This window comes from Alligator mississippiensis, chromosome 1 (assembly GCF_030867095.1).
Source record: "Alligator mississippiensis isolate rAllMis1 chromosome 1, rAllMis1, whole genome shotgun sequence".
Lineage (NCBI taxonomy): Eukaryota > Metazoa > Chordata > Crocodylia > Alligatoridae > Alligator > Alligator mississippiensis.
Genome location: NC_081824.1, coordinates 311,188,956 through 311,206,825, shown reverse-complemented (window position 1 = coordinate 311,206,825; position 17,870 = coordinate 311,188,956). Strand labels below are relative to the sequence as shown.

The window sequence follows — 17,870 nt, the reverse complement described above, 5'->3', positions numbered from 1 at the left end:
CAGCATTCACAAGCCATGTGGTACCTTGAAGTATGTAGAAAAAACATTTAAAGCTGTGTCTATGTCTGAATCAGCGAATCTTTCCGAATCGATTCAGAGGGTTCCAATTCAATTCAGAGAGATTAAAGAGTCTGCTGATTTGATTTGGTTCTGGAGATTTGGCCACTGAATTGGGCCAAATCTCCGCTGAATTGAATCAGCGACTGAAGCTTTGCACAGCCCTAGGATCTGACCCAAAGGCCAGGGGATAAGCACTCCTGGTCTATTAAAACTAATATTTTATCCGGATTTACTCAAATGCCATGTCTACCTTTCATGATGCAATTTCATTTTACTGAGAATTTGTTACTGTAGTCCTAAATTCTAACTCTTAGAATTGAAAAAAATGCCTCAACACTTCCTGAATATTTGTTCACATTTTAAAACAAATTTGCGTTGACTGCACTTGTGCCCCTTATCTCAATTATCCAACTTATGCTTGTTGCAAAAGAATTTTAAGCTCACCTGCTCAAATATTTGCACAAAAAGTGGTATATATCATGTGGAATAGGATACAGCTGCAGACAGCCAAAACCCCAAGCCCTGTCAGAGAGGGCCTCTATTAAAGGTTTCTATTTACCAAGGTACTTTAGCATAAGTGTAACCTGAGTATTCTCACTAACTGCACATTACTCATAAGCTAAAGTGCCTTACTGGAGATCAGGGCCTCAATGACCCAGTCAAGAATTAAATATTATGCATTGCAACCCAAGGACATGCACACAGATGGATCCCGGCATGGATCTCTGCTCCCTGAGGAGCCAGGTCGCATAGCTAGGCAGTGCTGGTCCCTGCCGCATGACCTGGCTCCGCAGGGAGCAGAGATCCAGGGCTGCATGGGGCTGGCAGCAGCGGGGAGGTCACCAGTCCACTTCTGGGTGTGCTGCTAAGTGCACGGGGGACCCCGTCACTTTCAAGTACTTCCAGTCCACTTCCAGGTCCACTGTTGAGTGCACGGGGGACCCCCCTGTGCACCCGTGGGATGTTCCATCCGCTCCACCATCTCAGCGTTCGTGATCCACGCCTGGTTCCTCAAGGTATATAGAAAAAACATATAAAGTTGTGTTTATGACCAAATTGTCAGATCTCTTCAAATCTCTCTAAATTGATTTGGAGGCTTCCAGTTTGATTCAGAGAAATTAATGGGTCTCCTGCTTTGATTTGGATTCGGAGATTCGGCTGCCGAATTGGGCCAAATCTCCTCCAAATCGAATCAGCGGCCAAAGCTTCGTACAGCCCTACTGGTCATCTCTATTATGCCTGCTTACTAGTTTCTTTCATCTGTGTTTCCTTTGTGTGCTATAAATATCACTTACTTTCAGTTTCAATAAAGGATTTGAGTCTGTGATTAAGCATAGCATATGGTTACTTATTCCTGTCAAGCCACAGTCTGGTACTTCATACCACTTTTTAGAATATCATCACTCTGCAATTATGGTAAACCTAAATTGTGCCTACATTTGGAACTAATGAAAGGTGGAATAAAAGCTCAAGGGCACAAGTTAATTGATCTATTTATGATCAAGGAAAGACCTGTTAATGCAATGGAGAGTTGTGAAAGATCCGTTCAGCTTTCACTAACTCATGTGCTTCACTTAGGTGAAAGTCTTAAGATTTATGCCTAAATTAAGTAATTAAGGGCATTAACAAGGGCCTGATCTAATCTGTTTTATGAGGATATACATAGATACAAACAATTAATGAATTGGAAGACCATTTTAGTAAACAGAATTTCTTTAAGTCTAAAAGTTGATATAAAGAGGTATCAGTGAGTTCCAACAGCCCTAATAGCTATAGCAGAAGTGCTCACATCACAGTCTAACAAATCTGTAAATTCTCCTAAATATCTGTCACCAACAATCTCAGACAGAACACCAGGAGGAGGGGGAGGGGGAGAGGGAGGGGAAGGAGGAGAAGGAATAAAGAAGAAAGAAGTAGTAGTCTCTGCTGTATCTTACTGTAGCTGAGATTGCAACAAGCCTTGCATTATTATAAGCCTGATTTTAAATAGACCATCCAACTCTGAAGAACTAAAAGTTATCCAACTGAAATTCTAAAGCTGTCATCTTAGTCCTCAGTGGGTCTAATGGACTTTTTTTCCCTTGTAAATTTAAGTGTGGAAATTTGGAAGTTGGATCAAATGAATCTCTAAATGTATCGTTCTGAATGATTTGGAATAACATCTGAGGCTGTTCAAAAATATTACCACAGAACAATGCATGCAGGTAATATCTCCAAGTTCATAATAATCGGCTTCTCTGAAGCTTCTGGATGGAGACAATTACAAATTGCTGCTAACCTGCCACAGGTTGAAAAGACAGTGTAGCATTTGGTGAGCTCCAATCATTTGTTTCCAACAGAGCTGAAAGAGCCCTCAGCCATAGTATGTGGATTATTTCTTCTCCTCAATATTTAAATGAGATGGTTGGAGAGGCAATAGGACTCTATTGCCCAATTGCCTGCTCTCCTTTCTACAGATTCTGAGAGGCAACCTTGAGCATAATTCTATTTTTCCTTAAGAGGTTGAGCAGTCCAAAAATCTTTGCCAACTACATCCTCAGGCATAGACATAATTCCTAGAGGACCTCAAGGACCCCAAAACTTGCTGCTGAGATCTAGGATTCCTAAAGATTCTCTTTCATTCTGCAGAATATTTGTATAAATGCAGATACATGAGGAGTAATTTTAAATAGTACCATGCCAGCGACTCTGCCTGTAAAAACTTTAAGTGAAGGAACATCTCTTGATGTTCTGTAACAGCATATACTTATCCATTAAAAAAGTGGTGGGGGGAGGAAAAGTGATTATAGGATAAGGCTTAATTTTTTCCAGATGTTTGCCCTGCCTAGTTTCAGTCTCTTCCCTTTTCTGTTACGGCACCAAAAAAGTAGTAATGTTAAAGCTATAATGTTAAACATAGAGTAGCTAGAGAAATCAGTGCTGACATGGTTCCCTGCCCTCTTAGGCACATAGGGACCTCTTAAACCATTGAGTCTAGTCTTCTGAGAACATAGGCAACCATGCAACAACTATCTGTCTAAAAGCTTCCACAAGAACATCCACTCTGGCCTCCCCCACACACCAGAGCAATGAAGCAACTGATAACATGGGAGGACAAAAGAAAAAAACCTACCGTGTGCCACCTAATGCAGTCAGGAGAGACATGAGCAGTGCCAGTGTCTTGACCCTTGCAATGACAGGGAATTTGCTAGATAACATATGCTCAGATGATAGAAAGAGGTAGGCCCTCTCCTATCATTGCCTTCTGTTTTACTAGTGTCAAGTTACGGTGTGTGCTGTGCTTTGTGATTGTGTGATGGGGTGCCTATGTAGTTTTAGTAATAGTTTAAACAAGGATTTGCTTAGGATGGTTTTGATAGGGATTATCCTGCCTCTGGCAGGGGGGTCAATGAGCTGACCTCAAGAGGTCCCTTTTATCCCTACTTTTCTATGATTCTACCCTATGGAGAAAGGTAGTCCCCCTCCCCCACTTACTAATCTGATTGGGAAGCTGGAAATTACTTCTAATATTATGATTGGCTTAACTACAAGTGTGTGTGCTATATCCATAAGCCAGGCACCCTGAAACATTACTCAGAACCATTAAAAGAACCAGTGCACTTGAGCCAATATCCCACCAACAAGCATGTCTAATGTCAAGCACTTCAGGTAGGTCAAATCATGCACTCTTGGGGATGAAGGAGTAGGTGGAATTTTTCCTGCCCCATCAGTCAGCCTTCCCAAGATTCACAATCCATAAGCCTTGATGGCTTCTTCTCTGTAATAGCCTCTCTCATTCTTTGTTTCTCAGTGGTATACCCTGTGCTTCATTCTCCTTTACCTTTCATTCCTATGCCCCTTTCTGTCATTGGAAGGCTCCCCCTTCTAGATGGCAGCCTTGTTAGAAATCCAGTGGCCAGGCTGATTTCCCCAACTACACACTTGTTCTCCCCACCTTTAGTTCTCTTCTCTTGCTAGCTGAACAACTCTACTCCAATTTCAATGAATCTCTTGCCTGCACAAAATAAAAGAGAATGGAGATTTATCACGTTCACAACTCCAAGGTAGCTGCCCATGTGTATGCTCTTACCCCCTTGTGGACAAAGGCTTCACCATGAAAGCTTAGCTCTTTCAGTGAGGTAACAAGTTCATATGCATATGTCCCACTGTTGGGCAAACTCTTCCAAAACCTTATCTCTTGGCTTCTGTGTTTCAGTCATCTCCTTATTCTCCTGTTACATCTCTAATATCTCCATCAGTGTGTCCTTTATAAAATACTTCTCACTCTCCCCCTTTAATTTCCTGTGCAAAGTTTCTGTCCTTGGTAGTTTTCTCTTCTACCCATATACCTCATCTCTAGGTGATCTCATTTGTGAACCCAAATTCAGCTACACTGTTAGGGAGATGACTCACATAGCTCTACTCCAGATCTGTCTCCTTATGTGCAAATTAAAATTTCTGCCTTTGTCTCTTAAATCTCTTGAACGTCCTTGTCAACTTAAGCTCAGCATGGCTAAAATAGCATGGCTAGTCTTTGCAATAAAACTTTTTCCAGATACCTCCTTTAATGATCTCTCTAAAAAAATCCTACAGTCCCATCTGCCACATGAGTCTCCAACCTGAAAGTCATCTTCAACTTGAACCTTTCTCTAGGTCCTTCATATCCAGGTTATTCTGAAATTTTCCAATTCTTTCTTTATAACAATGCTGTGACATGGCATTTCCTATATGCTACACAGCTGGAATAAGTACAGTCAAAAAGCCTGAGGCTGAATCAATTCAGTCTTTGCAGTTTAGTGTAAAATACAATGATTAAATTGAGAAACAACTGGACAGACATTCACTTTGATTCAGGAAATGCACCACATACCTTCAATGGCTCAGGCCAGAAGCTGGAGGGCACAAGAGTATGGCTCTCTGGCACATAGCCAGCATGTGCTGTGTGTTCGCTTTCCCTCCCTCCTGCCCCCAACATCTCTGGGATTTGCAATGCAGAATCAAAGCAGCAGGATTCTGCAGGGTTGCTCATCACTTCATCTTTCTGCTTTCAGGCACCTCTGGGATTTATAATCTACAGTTGCAGCCAGCAGTAAATTTTTAGCAGGGCAGGGCAGCTCTGTGCTTGGGGGAAGGGAAATGTAACCCCTCCTACCTGGCCCCAGGCCCCAGCCAGGGTTTGCCTGGGGGGTCTATCCCTGCCTTTCCCACCCTCCAGCCCTTCTCTGTTGGAGCAGACAGCCCAACCCAGCCCACCCAAGGTTGGAAAGTGTGCTGGGATGCTGGGTGACTGTGATTTAACTTGAACCAGGAAGGGGTCGGGGACAGAATTTTCATAAACTGGTTTGACCCAAATCAGTTAAGTCAACCAGGTTTATCTTACACCAGTTTCAGCCATTTTGAAAGTGGTTTATGTGCATTGAACTTCTGTTCTGTTACAGATTTAAACCAGTTTCTGATTAATTAAACCAGTTTATGTGTAACTTCTGTTCCTAGCCCTAAAGTTCTAATCCAGGTTCTCATCATCTCATACCTCACATACGACATCATCCTGTTCACTGGTCATGGCAGTTTTTCCCTGCTTACATCCATTCTATAAATTACTGCAAAGGTCATTTTCCTAGCCTATAACCTTAATAATGTCCCTCTACTTGTACCCATTCTTTTTATTGCATCAAATATACTTACAGCTCTTCCAATCCCTATCATCTCTCACAAACTATTTATATGTTGACTTCTGCCCCAAGTTCTCATCATGAGCCAATCTCCATTGCCCCTTTCTTTAAATTCTCAAACAAGAATTTTGTGTGTTCCCTCATGTTGCCCTCTCGGTTTGCCCCTTTGGAGGGTCCTTCTATACATACCTACAAATGCAGTCCATTATTTTCCTTCAAATCCCTCTTTAGGATTTTGTTTTGTCATCACGTCTACAAAAATATTACAATAACTGAGGAGACTGGTGCTCTGTGATCACTTCTTACTGACTTGGTCTTATTGTTTCCCAGTATATCTCTCTTGGCACCCTTCTTTTGCTACTTGTCTTTATAATATAAGCTCTTTCAAATATGGATGGTCTCTTTGTTTATAAAATATGCTTGGTCTCTGGACAGCACCTGATGCAGTGGGGTCCTTGGCCTTTACTAGGGCTCCTGTGAACTATACTATCATCATTATCATTGTATTCTGCTTCTAGGCTCTCTTCTCATATTTCACAGCCTTGGAAACTCTTTACAAATTATAGATCTACCCATTGAGACCTGTCTTTAGCAACAACTGGTGTTTCAGCTTTTGTTAAGCAGGAAAAGGAGCCATCTAAAGATTAGGTTCTGTCCCTGCTCTATGCAGCTATAACTGGAAAAATCTTTTTTTCTTCATTCTGCCTTTCAAAAACAAGGTGTGTATTATATTCTGGGACAGGTTGCATGTGAGAAAATATGGCATTAAAGAAAAAGAGAAACCAGTGCATCCAAAATTATTAAACTTGAATGCTGCTCTTAAGAACATAAATCTAAAACAATCCACCTGAGTAAATGGTAGATCACTCCCAGGCTCCCATTTGAATCAGTGAATTTTTATCTGTTTATATCAAGGCTGAATTTGGTTTCTTTAATTTTATTAAAGCTGCATGATATGTAAGGACTTGATTCTAATAGCCATACTCAGGATAAGTAATATTTTTTGTTCACTGGTATAATATCCACTGAAGTCAGTGGGTATAAACTGCATAGTACAGTTCCATTTAATCTGTGCAGGAGTGGCAGAATCTTCCCTATGTTAGCCCCCAAACTGGCTTTTAATGTTCATTAATAAATCTATACCTGGCAAACTTGCCTATCTTTGGTTTTTTGGTTTTTACTCCATTGTTATTTGAAATACTGATTACAACCAGCGGGTCAGGATCAGCGGTCATATGAATTCATTTAGATAAAAGTACAGATCAGTGCATTTTCTTGTGTGCAGCTGATCATACCTTTTATGATCAGAATAAAGAAACAAGGTCACTAAAGAACTTAATTTCACAGCTCATGACAATTGGAATATAAATTGAACAGAATTTAAGACTGTCTTATCTTCTTGTAACTGCCTTTGGTCTTTTTAACACTTATAGAATCTTTTAAATGTATCAGTGATGTAATGATCCTTGTAATGTATTTAATGATGACTAGCATCAGATTCATTGCCTCTTACACAAATCTATCAAAAATGTGATAAAATCATTATGAAATAATCTTGTTCTTCCCTAAAAATAATATATTGTTCTACAGTAGGATGCAAGTATTATGTTAATAGATACGAGTTGATTTAATGAATGTGATTATAGTGTCTAACATTTTCATCTGTCCAGTCTACTGAAATATATTAATAATCAGAGCTTCAGTAGCACTCTTATCAGTGTATCTAGGGACTCTTCTGGAAACTTTCTGAGCACCAGAGTGTGAACTGATAGAAATAAAGGGACCTTAATTGAACAGGCTTCTTCTGAGAGCTGTATATTGTTCCAATAGACGCATTTTTAATTGGCTTTTTCTAAGGACTGATCATGGAGCTGCTTTTGAGATTTTAGCTGATCAAGAAGAAACCTTAAAAGAAAGGGAAGGGGAAAAACTCTAAAATTGGAAGCAGATTGAATTACAGCCAACCGTGTCTGCAATATTTGTAGCTCTACTTTTTCATAGAAAAAGCAAGTTACAATAGCTCATCAGGGCAAAAGGGCATGCCCACATGGCAGATGTCAAGGATGAAAAAAAATAGAGGAAAGAAGTTAAGACAGGAAGAATGAAACATGTTACTAACAGGGCTGTTGAAAAAAAATCAAAAAAGCTTTGCAGATCCACTTAACACTTGGTGGCATCATCAGATGTTGAAAACTATACATATCACAATAGAGTTTTTTAAAATAGTCTGGAACAAACCAAAAATATATGTTTAAATTTAGAACATTATTCTCTGCCTGCCCAGCATACCTAGACCTCCCTTCATGCCCTTGTGTCAAAGCTGCCACATTTTGTGCAGCTCTCTGACACTTTATGCCACTTTAATGAGTTGGTTTGCATATTTTCAGATTATTTTCATATGACCTTCAGTTTATGGTCAGTGCAACCTTTCCCAAATAGCATAGGTCAGGGGACATGGATCTATATAAATGTTGACAGTTATGAGACTGGGGAAGGATGAAAGGAAAACTGAAGTGTTGCTGATATCTGTGTTGTATTTTTAAGTTGGTCTGTAAATTCTGAAGTTTTTGGTTTGGTAGCTTCTGGAGATTGGCCATGACAGCTAGGACCCTGTAGGTAGACCTAGGATGTCTTGGATAGGTGGGTTTGTGGCTGGGTAGGTTATGGAAGTAGATGGCTGACATCTGAAGGGAGGGGTAGATCTGTCTAGAAGATAGCTAGCTAGACAGTGAACGAGTGGGGAATAAGAACCTGACTTTGAAGAGAGGGATCTTGGGGAGCAAAGGTCCAGCTGGAAGAAAGGTAGGCAAGAAGCAAAGGGTGACAGGCTAGAAGGTGTCTGGGCCTTTACTGGTCATTATACCTTCTGTCCCTGCCAACCAAATGACTTTACCTGTCACCACACTCCCTCTATCTTCTGCTTCCAGCTGCCTCTCTTCTGCTCATATCCAGGAGGGGGAACAGCCATAGAGGAAACTATTCAGTCTACCTGCAGCCAGGCTCCACAGTGACACACAAACTTTACTTATTAAAATTCTGAAGACAGGCAGACTGGGATAGAAACAGCTGATTGGAAAAAGTGGGGAAGAACCCTGGGTGCAGCAGTAATAAACAGGAAATGTGAGACAACCTTAGATTTTGGAGATGGTATAATTGTGGAGAGTGCTGGAAGCCTATATTCTCTTTGCCTGTCCCTAGATCATCTTCTCCCATGTACTTTCCATATTTCACTGGAAGTAAAGTTCATAGTATCAGACAACCTGAACAGTTTTGGTCAAATCTAGAATGCTGTGGGTTCACAAGGCTCTTTTTTCATAAGGCATGTGGATGAGGAATTTGATTCCTCAGTTTCTCTCCATGGGATCTTCTGCAAGCCCAAGACAGCTCTGCCACAGCAAGTTCTGTAATATATAAGGAATTGAAGGAACTGCTTATGCAGCTACACTTTCCTAACTTTGATTTCTAGTTCCTACCCCAAGACTTTACCAAGAAAGTGTTGATTAAACACAAATCCTTTTGATCTGGGTCCTGGCTGGCACAGCAGAATTTAGATGCACAGTCATATTTGAAAGGAAATCTCTGCTGGAGAAGAATAAGGCCAGGAGGCATGCAAGAAAATGGGACTGATGCTTAACATTTATAAGACTAAGGTTCTCCATCAACAAGCTCTTAATGAGCAGCACCCAGCTCCAGTAGTTCAGTCACAGTGAGACTCTGGAGAATGTTGAGTATTTCCCATACTTGAAGCTATTTCTCACAGAAGGCTGACATCAACAAAGAAATCCAGCATCACCTCAGATGTGCAAGTGCAGCCTTTGGACATTCATGGTTTATCAAACACTTGTGATCCCCACCTTACTGTATAGAGCTGAGACATGGACAACATACAGGAGATACCTCAAGCCATTGGAGAAGTACCATCAATGCCGCCTGAGGAAGATCCTTTGATCCTTCATACCAACATTAGCTTCTTCTTGCAAGCAAACACCATGAGCATCAAGGTGATGATCATCCAACATCAATTTTGCTGGGCTGGGCTGGGCTGGGCTGGGCTGGGCTGGGCTGGCCTGGCCATGTCATCCAATTTCCGACTCCAGACTTCTGAAGCAAGTTTTGTTCTCTCAGCTCAGTCAAGGCATATGCTCAAGAGGAGGGCAAAGAAAGCACTTCAAGAATGTCCTCAAGGCCAACTTCAAAAAATGTAACATGGACATCAACTCATGAAAGACTGTTGCCCAGGACTGCCCCAAATGGAGGAAGAGTCTGCTGCAAGGATCTCAATACTTTGAAACTTTACAACAATAACAGGAGACAAAAAAGTGGGAGCAGCAGAAATAGTGTGTCATGGATGGAATCAAGCATCCAAAGCCACCCACCCCACACGGAAACATGTACTCAAGTTGCAACAGAGTCTGTCAATCCTGGATCGGCCTCATTAGCCATCTTCATACCCACAGATAAGACAATCATGGAAGACAATCATTCTCAATCATGAGAGACTGCTGAGAAGAAGAAGCAAAAGTTGGAGCCATCTGCCCTTAGTTGCATCTTTACCTGCAATTTAGTTCATTTGTGCTGCACATTACAGGGAATGATCTAGTGTCTATTTAAACATAAAAGGCATTCAATAACAGGAAGATAGCACATGAAACAGGTTTTCAGCTGAGACCACAGGCTCCAATGAAGAATTGCAGCATAAGGCAGAAGAAGAAATAGAATTTTTCAAAACTTTTCTGAAGGGGAAAGCCTATCACAGTTCTCTTTTGGTTATTATGGGTAGAGTTAGCCTGAGTTACTTCTCCCTAAACTGTCATTAGTAGCCTATTTTCTACTTTAGCTTGAGGACTGTGCCTCCACAGTCTAGTCATAGATGCTCCTGAAAGGATCTATAAAAGGTAATTTAAAAAATTGGCCAGGGCTGACAAGGCATTAGAACATAATGTCCATATGGGGATAAACATGGCAAATACCACCTCTATTAAAATATAAAAAAAGAAACCAAATAAAAAAGGTTATGGCCAACATCTCATGATTTGAGGTACCAGCTCTGGACTGTTGTATAGCAGATTTCAGAGATAGGTGGGAATGGAGGTCTTGAGCAATGAAGATGTTATTTAGGAAATAGAAAACATAAGTATGAAGAAAGCGTCTAAGTAAGGCATAGATACAAATGAGGATCACAGATGAAAAAGTGATCAGATAACAAAGGGTAAGGGAGAACCAAGGGAATCTGTATGATATGCAGAACTCAAAAACATGTTGCTTATACTCTCTGCTGAAAGGAGTAGTACCTATTTGGGCTTTTATAGAGTTCAAGACAGAATAGTTTATGCATGGCTGTAAACAAGTAAATTTTTCCCCATGTCTTCTGTAAGGTCAAAATTCATCCCCATACTAGAAATTAACATGCCAACAAATAAATGAGTAGTAAGACAACATGAAGTCTGTCCTAGTCTTTCCAAACTGTCTGCTCCTATGTTGCTGATGGAGTTTGCTGATGTGATTACAGAGCCTCTGGCCATTATTTTGAAAACTCATGGTGGTCAGGAGAGGTCTCTGGCAATTGGAAAAGGACAAATATAGTGTCCAACTTTAAGAAAGGGAAGAAAGAGGATCCAGGGAACTACCAGCCTCACCTCAGTCCCTGGAAAAATAATAGAGCAGGTCCTCAAGAAATCAATTTCTAAGCAATTGAAAGTGTTTAGGAACAGTTAGCATGGATTCACTAAGGTCAAGTCATGCCTGACCAACCTGATTGCCTTCTACAACAAGATGATTGGCTCTGTGGATGTGGGGAGACCATTGGTTATGACATATCTTGACTTTAGCAAGGCTTTCACAACATTCTTGAAACATTCTTGCAAGCAAGCAAAGGAAATCCAGGAAGTCCAGGTTGGATGAAAGAACAGTAAAGAGGACAGGAAACTGGCTGGATAATCAGGCTCAAGGGCTAATAATCATTGTCAGTGGCTCAATGCCTAGCTGGCAGCCAGTATCAAGTGGAGTGCCACAGCAGTTGGTCCTGGGGCTAGTTTTGTTCATTATCTTCATCAGCAATTTGGAAGATGGGACGGAGTGCACCCTCAGAAATTATGTGAATAACACTAAGCTGTGGGGCATGGTAGATAGCCTGGAGGCTAGGGCTAGGATTCAGAGACCTCAACAGATTGGAGGATTGCACCAAAAGAAATCTCATGAGGTTCAATAAATAGAAGTGCAGAGTCCTGCACTTAAGATGGAACAGTCCCATGCATCAGTACGGGTTTGGGACTGACTGGCTAAGCAGCAGCTCTGCAGAAAAGGACCTGGTAGTTACAGTGAACAAGAAGCTTGATATGAGCCAACAGTGTGTCTCTGTTGTAAAGAAGGCTAACAGCATACTGAGCTGCGTTAGTAGGAGCGTTGCCAGCAGATTGAGGGAAATGATTATTCCCCTCTATTCAGCACTGGTGATGCCACTGGTGTGTCAAGTTTTGGACCCCCACTACAGAAAGGATGTAGACAAATTGGAGAGAGTCCAACGGAGGGCAACAAAATGGTTAGGGAGCTGGGGCACATGACTTATGAGCGGGGACTGAGAGAACTGGGCTTATTTAGTCTGGAGAAGAGAAGACTGAGAGAGAATTTAACAGCAGCCTTCAACTACCTGAATGGGGGTTCCAAAAAAGGATGCAACTAGTCCATTCTCGGTGGTCTCAGTAGTCTGTTCTCAGACAAGACAAAGCTTTGGTTGGGATGGTCCTGCTTTGAGCAGGGGGTTGGAATAGACAACCTTCTGAGGTCCCTTCCAACCCTAACTTTCTATGATTCCTAGTTACTTCCAGCCCCTGAAACTCAACTGAACCATTCAGTTTAGATAGACTAACCTGTGGTGTTCTCAGCCTAAACTCCAAATTAGTCTATTAGAAAGCTCATCTTAGCTCTAAAATGTATGTCCTCGTACTTTTCTGTTCACACTCCCCCACTTGTTGTTCCTGCCTACTTTGATTCCTGTATTCAGGAAAGGCCATTCCTGCCCTCATGCACTCTCAGCCTTATCCACTCTAATACAAAACTGATTCTGTTTTTAAATTTCCTTTTCTTCTGTCCTTATAATGTCTGTAGAATGATTTACCATATGGAATATCAGAATAACAAGGAACTTTTGGTTAAGTAAAAAGGAAAAAAAAAAAGGAAAAAAAATGAAGACATTAGATATTACAGCTGTTACTATCATGAGCCTCCAATCCCATCAACCTCTCCCATTTATACAACCAATGACTTCAAGAGTTGGAATAACTTTTAAAATCTAGCGTTGGAAGGGGCTGGTGCTAAGTTTCTGAGACTCGCATTGGCTTGTGATTGCTTAGCCTCTTTCAGGATCAGTCACTTATCCTTTCAGTTGTATTGTGAATGGCATGGTTTTATTCAGTGGAACTGTTCACTTGCTATCTTGATTTTTCTTTTAAATATATGCATACTATATGTAATCAAATAATTCAAAGTACCACTTGTATGATCTAGATTTAGGAGCACTGCCGTAAATTTTGCATGCTCTTATCTGGAGAGAAAAACCTATAGCAAAGAATGTATTGGTTGTTTTGTAGTACTTAACAATATCACTTCAGTCAAGGATTGTGTGTCTGGCATGATACTTCAGCCTTCATTAAACCCATGTTTGCTAAATAGGTCAACAGCACCTTGAGACTGATTGGTTTAAAGTGCTGGAACTAACAACCTATAACCTCAATTTCTTAAAACTGTTGCCCAAATTATTGCTATTCTTATCTCTGAAATGTTTAATGTACTTCCTTCTTGTGATAAATAGTTTTTATTTAGAAATGTACAGAAATTGCCTATTGGGTAAAGAAGATCATATATATTATTTCAATTTATATGTTTTCTTCAGTCTTTTCTATACTTTTATCTACCAAATAGCATCCATTTTCAGGCAAGGTTCCTTACATGCAAAGAACAAAAATGTGAGGGATGCAGGAATGAAAATACCTAAGTGAGTTCTGCTTTTTGTAAATTGATTCAAAGCCATAGTTCTAGTTCCTGATTATTATACAACAATTATACCAACAGAAGAAAGTTACAGAACCTAGCTGCATGCCCATTACATCTACCATAAATATTTTTTAAACATTCTCTTTCTATTTGGTAATTAATTTACCTAGGGTTTTCAACCTCCCTCTTGCTCTTAGCTTGAGAACATCACAAATGGCTGACTCAATCTAGTAGCTGAAGTTCCTCTGGATTACTAGTCCTTCACTCTTACCACTAGAGTGCACAAGTTCCTTATAGTTCTTCAACAGCCTTTAGGTGTACTGTGGTTCAGCTAGTAAGACTGGCTATAGCATCCTAGTTCTCCCACTCATCTGTAAGTGAAGAGACAGCCGATGATCAGCTTTTTCTGAAAATCAGGACTCTACACTGCTTTGGGTTGGGCTATCGATATTTGTTGCTTTTGAAAATGTTAGTCCCCCAAAAAATGACCTGCTCTCAGTGTTCAATGAGAGGTGGTCTCTTCTGAGCAGGGCCAGACACAGCCATGGGCGAACCGGGCGGCCACCTGGAACTTGGACAGAAAGAGGCCCTGAAAATGGTGAAGATAATTATTATTTTTAACATTATCTCTGACGAAGGGGGCCCTGATACTAAAAGTTTGCCTGGGGCTGCCAGGAGTCTAGGTATGGTGCTGCCTCTGAGACATTTCTCAACAAGAAACATATTGTGAAATGCATGTCCCTGACTCCCCACAAAATCTGAGAACCCACGCTGCAGGGAAGCCATTTAGTCTACAGTGATCTCTATGGCATAGTGCTCTTTTTTTTATGGTAGGTGTGAGTTGGCAGCTGTTTCATGGCAAAGGGTGTGTGGAATCACAGCATCACAGTTCCACACCTCTGGGGGGTCCCTCTGAGTTGTGTAGTACGTTGTTGTGCCATTTCATTGATTCTTTTCCCAATCATCAGTGAAACAAGGCTTTCAGCCTGTGAGCAGGAGCAAAGGGAAGTAGAAATGTAAGCAAGAATGAGAGTATGTAAAACCTAGACCAGGAGGGCAGTGAACTTGAACTGGGATGGCCAAGGACCACAATGCAATTCCAAGAGGACTTTGGTATGTTCATATGGTACGTGCCTGAAAAAAGTAAAAATGTTGCAGAGATAGAAGAGGAAGTAATGTGGGGAGTGTGGGTGGTTGAGTGTATGCAGTGCAGTTTCAAAATAATCAGGTGTTAATTCAATATAGGGCTCTTTCATTTTTCTTGATGAGAGTTCAGTGTCAGATGAGGAATTTTATCCGACACAGAGCTCCACAGAGAATTCTTGAAGGAGGTAAGCAGTTCTGAAAATGCAATAGCTTCTGAGCACTGCTCATTTCAATCCTTAAAGAGGCTGCTTAGTATTCTGAGAAATCATTCTAATCTCATTGGCATTAATGCCAGAAAGACAGCAAGCTAACTCTTCCTGATTTGGCAGCAAGAACACAGCAACCATGTTCATAGGTATAGAATAAATGTGGATTAATTTAAAAGTATGTATCTCTACATTTTCTATTTTTAGCTGTCCTTGATTCTGTAAGTCATGCATGATTTCTGATGAAGTGATGCTATCTACCCCTTCCCGTGGTACTGCCCTAGAAAACAGAACTGCCTAGGGTGCTGAGTCCAGCTGCAACAGCCATATTGAAACAAAGTTGTGACCCCGAGATTTCCTAGCTGGCATTGCACAAGATGGTTACTTGGAATATCTCAGTTACAACATTAAAATACTAGAGAACCTTAAATGCAATAGGCTCACATTTTATATTAGGGCTATATTTATAAGCAATTTATAAACCCCTAATAGACATGATAAGCATGTTACAAACAATGAGTAATATTTTCTATGGAAATTTATAAGAGGTTATCAGCCATGTTCTAAAGTCCAACCTGTTGATTTTCAGACATGGTAACAACTGACTGTCCATTTATTGAAAAACTAGTAACTTTTTTCCCCCTGTAATCCATTTTAAATGTACCCATAATATAGAACAGCACCACAAAGTGTGTAGTGTAATGTGGAGCTAAATTCAAAATCTGTCTTAAAACATATAGGCTCCAGTTACTGCACTGTATTAGCATTTTGATAGGGGAAACTTCGTGTGTCAAGAACATATATGACAGAAACAAGAATTTTTTTTTTTAAATTGGGTTGTTAGAACATAGGACCTCTCTCTCTAAATCTAAGACTGTGAATGGGGAAGGAGAGTTACAATTTGTTTTAGATTATCTTAATGGAAGCCTAATTTGCATTCAAAGGACTTTCACCCAGGAAAAAAGAGAGATGAGAGATGCCTACTGTAGTAATGACACATGCGATACTCGTTTTGGCTTTAACAGGAACAGGTATATCAGCAATTTTTAACCTGAGTGCAGAATAAGCTAATGAATATTTGCATGCATAAGGAGACACATCTCTAAGTTTCAAGAATAGTTTGAAAATAACCTACAAGGGACAAGATGTGGAAGATACCTAGTTAATGCACCATCTCAAAAAAAGGAAGATAAATTCAATATTCAGGCAGAAAAAAGTAATCAATTATGTTTGTCCAGGAAAAAAAGCTAAATGATCCTTGCAAAAACAGTGCAAAGATCCTTCAAAAGAAGTGCAAAGACTGTGACCTTTACATGCATAATATCTCAAATGTTCATTGTCACCCTGGTAATACATGTTAATAGATTTATTTATGAATTTATTTATTTATTTAATTTACAGACACGTGTGGTTATCCTGAGAGGAGTCTCCCTGACAAGAAGCTGACTGTATTTGTGACAGCAGAAGAATGATGCAGTGGTAGTTACTTTTCTGGGATAACACCAATATAGGTAACAGAGATGCAGTGTGTTTGTACTGCTTCAATTTAAGTTTTGCCCTGGGTCTCTACATGTCTTTACCACACTGCTACAATGACAGTTTCCTCTAATTATGGAGCCCTCTCCACCCTGCTCTAGGTCCGTCGTGTCGTCCCTCTTCTCCCAGGCTCATTGCCAAGGTAAGTTCCTTTTTCCCCCTTCGCTCCCTCGGAGCTCTGTGACAGGGCAAGCTTGCTGGAAAGATCTGCCAGAGCCCCAAATCAAACCAAGCAATGCACATGGTTATTTTTACACAGGTCATACCCTGCATTATTCCCATCACTGGTGATGCTTGCTCCATGCAAAGTTGACAACGATGCTCACTGAATCAAGTGAATGGACGGATGCCACTTGGAGGTTGGGAAGTCTACAGTGGGCGCTCTTACTGTGAAGATTTGCATGGTAAAAAATATAGTGTTTTTTAGGATCATCCATCAAGGATTTGAGGGCTGAAAACATCTAGGATTGCTGGAGATACTGCTGCAATGCGCACACATTCTGTTTCTCCATGCCACTGAACAAATGAGTGTCAAGTGCCCAGATATGTGAAATAGCCAGACAAAATATTTGACACTGAACTCAGGACTGTCCAACTTCTAAGTGGCTGGGGCCTGCATGCTGAACAAGCCACACTAGTGAGGGTCACGCTAGTGTGAGTCTTATTCCACATACCTACACACACACCTTGCACATGAGGAGTCCCCCTCCTCCAGTATTGCACCATGCCACAGGCTTCCCCAATGCCATGGGCTGCATTGCCCCACCCGCTGGGGTGGGAGCAAAAAGTTAAAACCATTGTGTGGGGAGGTGAGACTACAAACCATGGGTGTAGCAGTAGCCAGAGTGGCTAGGTAAGAGCCCTGGGGAACATGCATTAACCCCTTGCAGGCTGCATGTGGTTCCTGGGCTGCCAGTTGGATCATCCTGCTAAAAGGATGGGAAGGAAAGTCTTTTAGCATTACTACAGTTATTATTAATACCTTAAAATTATGCAATTCTAAATTAAAACTTGATCAAGATCACCACCAAAATTAAAATATATTTATCTTGTGCATCTTATCTAGTCTGCTAGTTGCTAATGCAGGTTACAGTTAAACTGAGAAATGCAACCTCTTGCTATAGCTAGGTCTTGCATACCCAGAAGAGATGCAGTTGCAATGTTACCTGATTCCAAGGAAGCACTTTTAGTATAGAATTATTATACTTCCTGATCAAATGCCCTCTATTAGAAAACAAAATAATGTTCAGCTAACAAACTGTCTGCTGTGTTCATAAGGCAT

At 40.7% G+C, this 17,870-nt stretch overlaps 1 protein-coding gene across 12 annotated transcripts in view; it reads left to right on the top strand.

Annotated features, from left to right (window-relative positions):
• Positions 1-17,870, top strand: part of GK (glycerol kinase) — a 358,525-nt gene that overhangs the window by 208,104 nt on the left and 132,551 nt on the right. For 11 of the 12 annotated variants that reach the window (XM_019486298.2, XM_019486293.2, XM_019486292.2 and 8 more), the window contains 2 exons: positions 16,454-16,730; positions 16,848-16,992. In XM_019486298.2, coding sequence (XP_019341843.2) covers positions 16,927-16,992 — 66 coding nt within the window. In that variant the 5' untranslated portion in view covers positions 16,454-16,730; positions 16,848-16,926. The remainder of the gene's footprint in view (positions 1-16,453; positions 16,731-16,847; positions 16,993-17,870) is intronic. The other variant, XM_059720825.1, reaches the window with a different exon arrangement.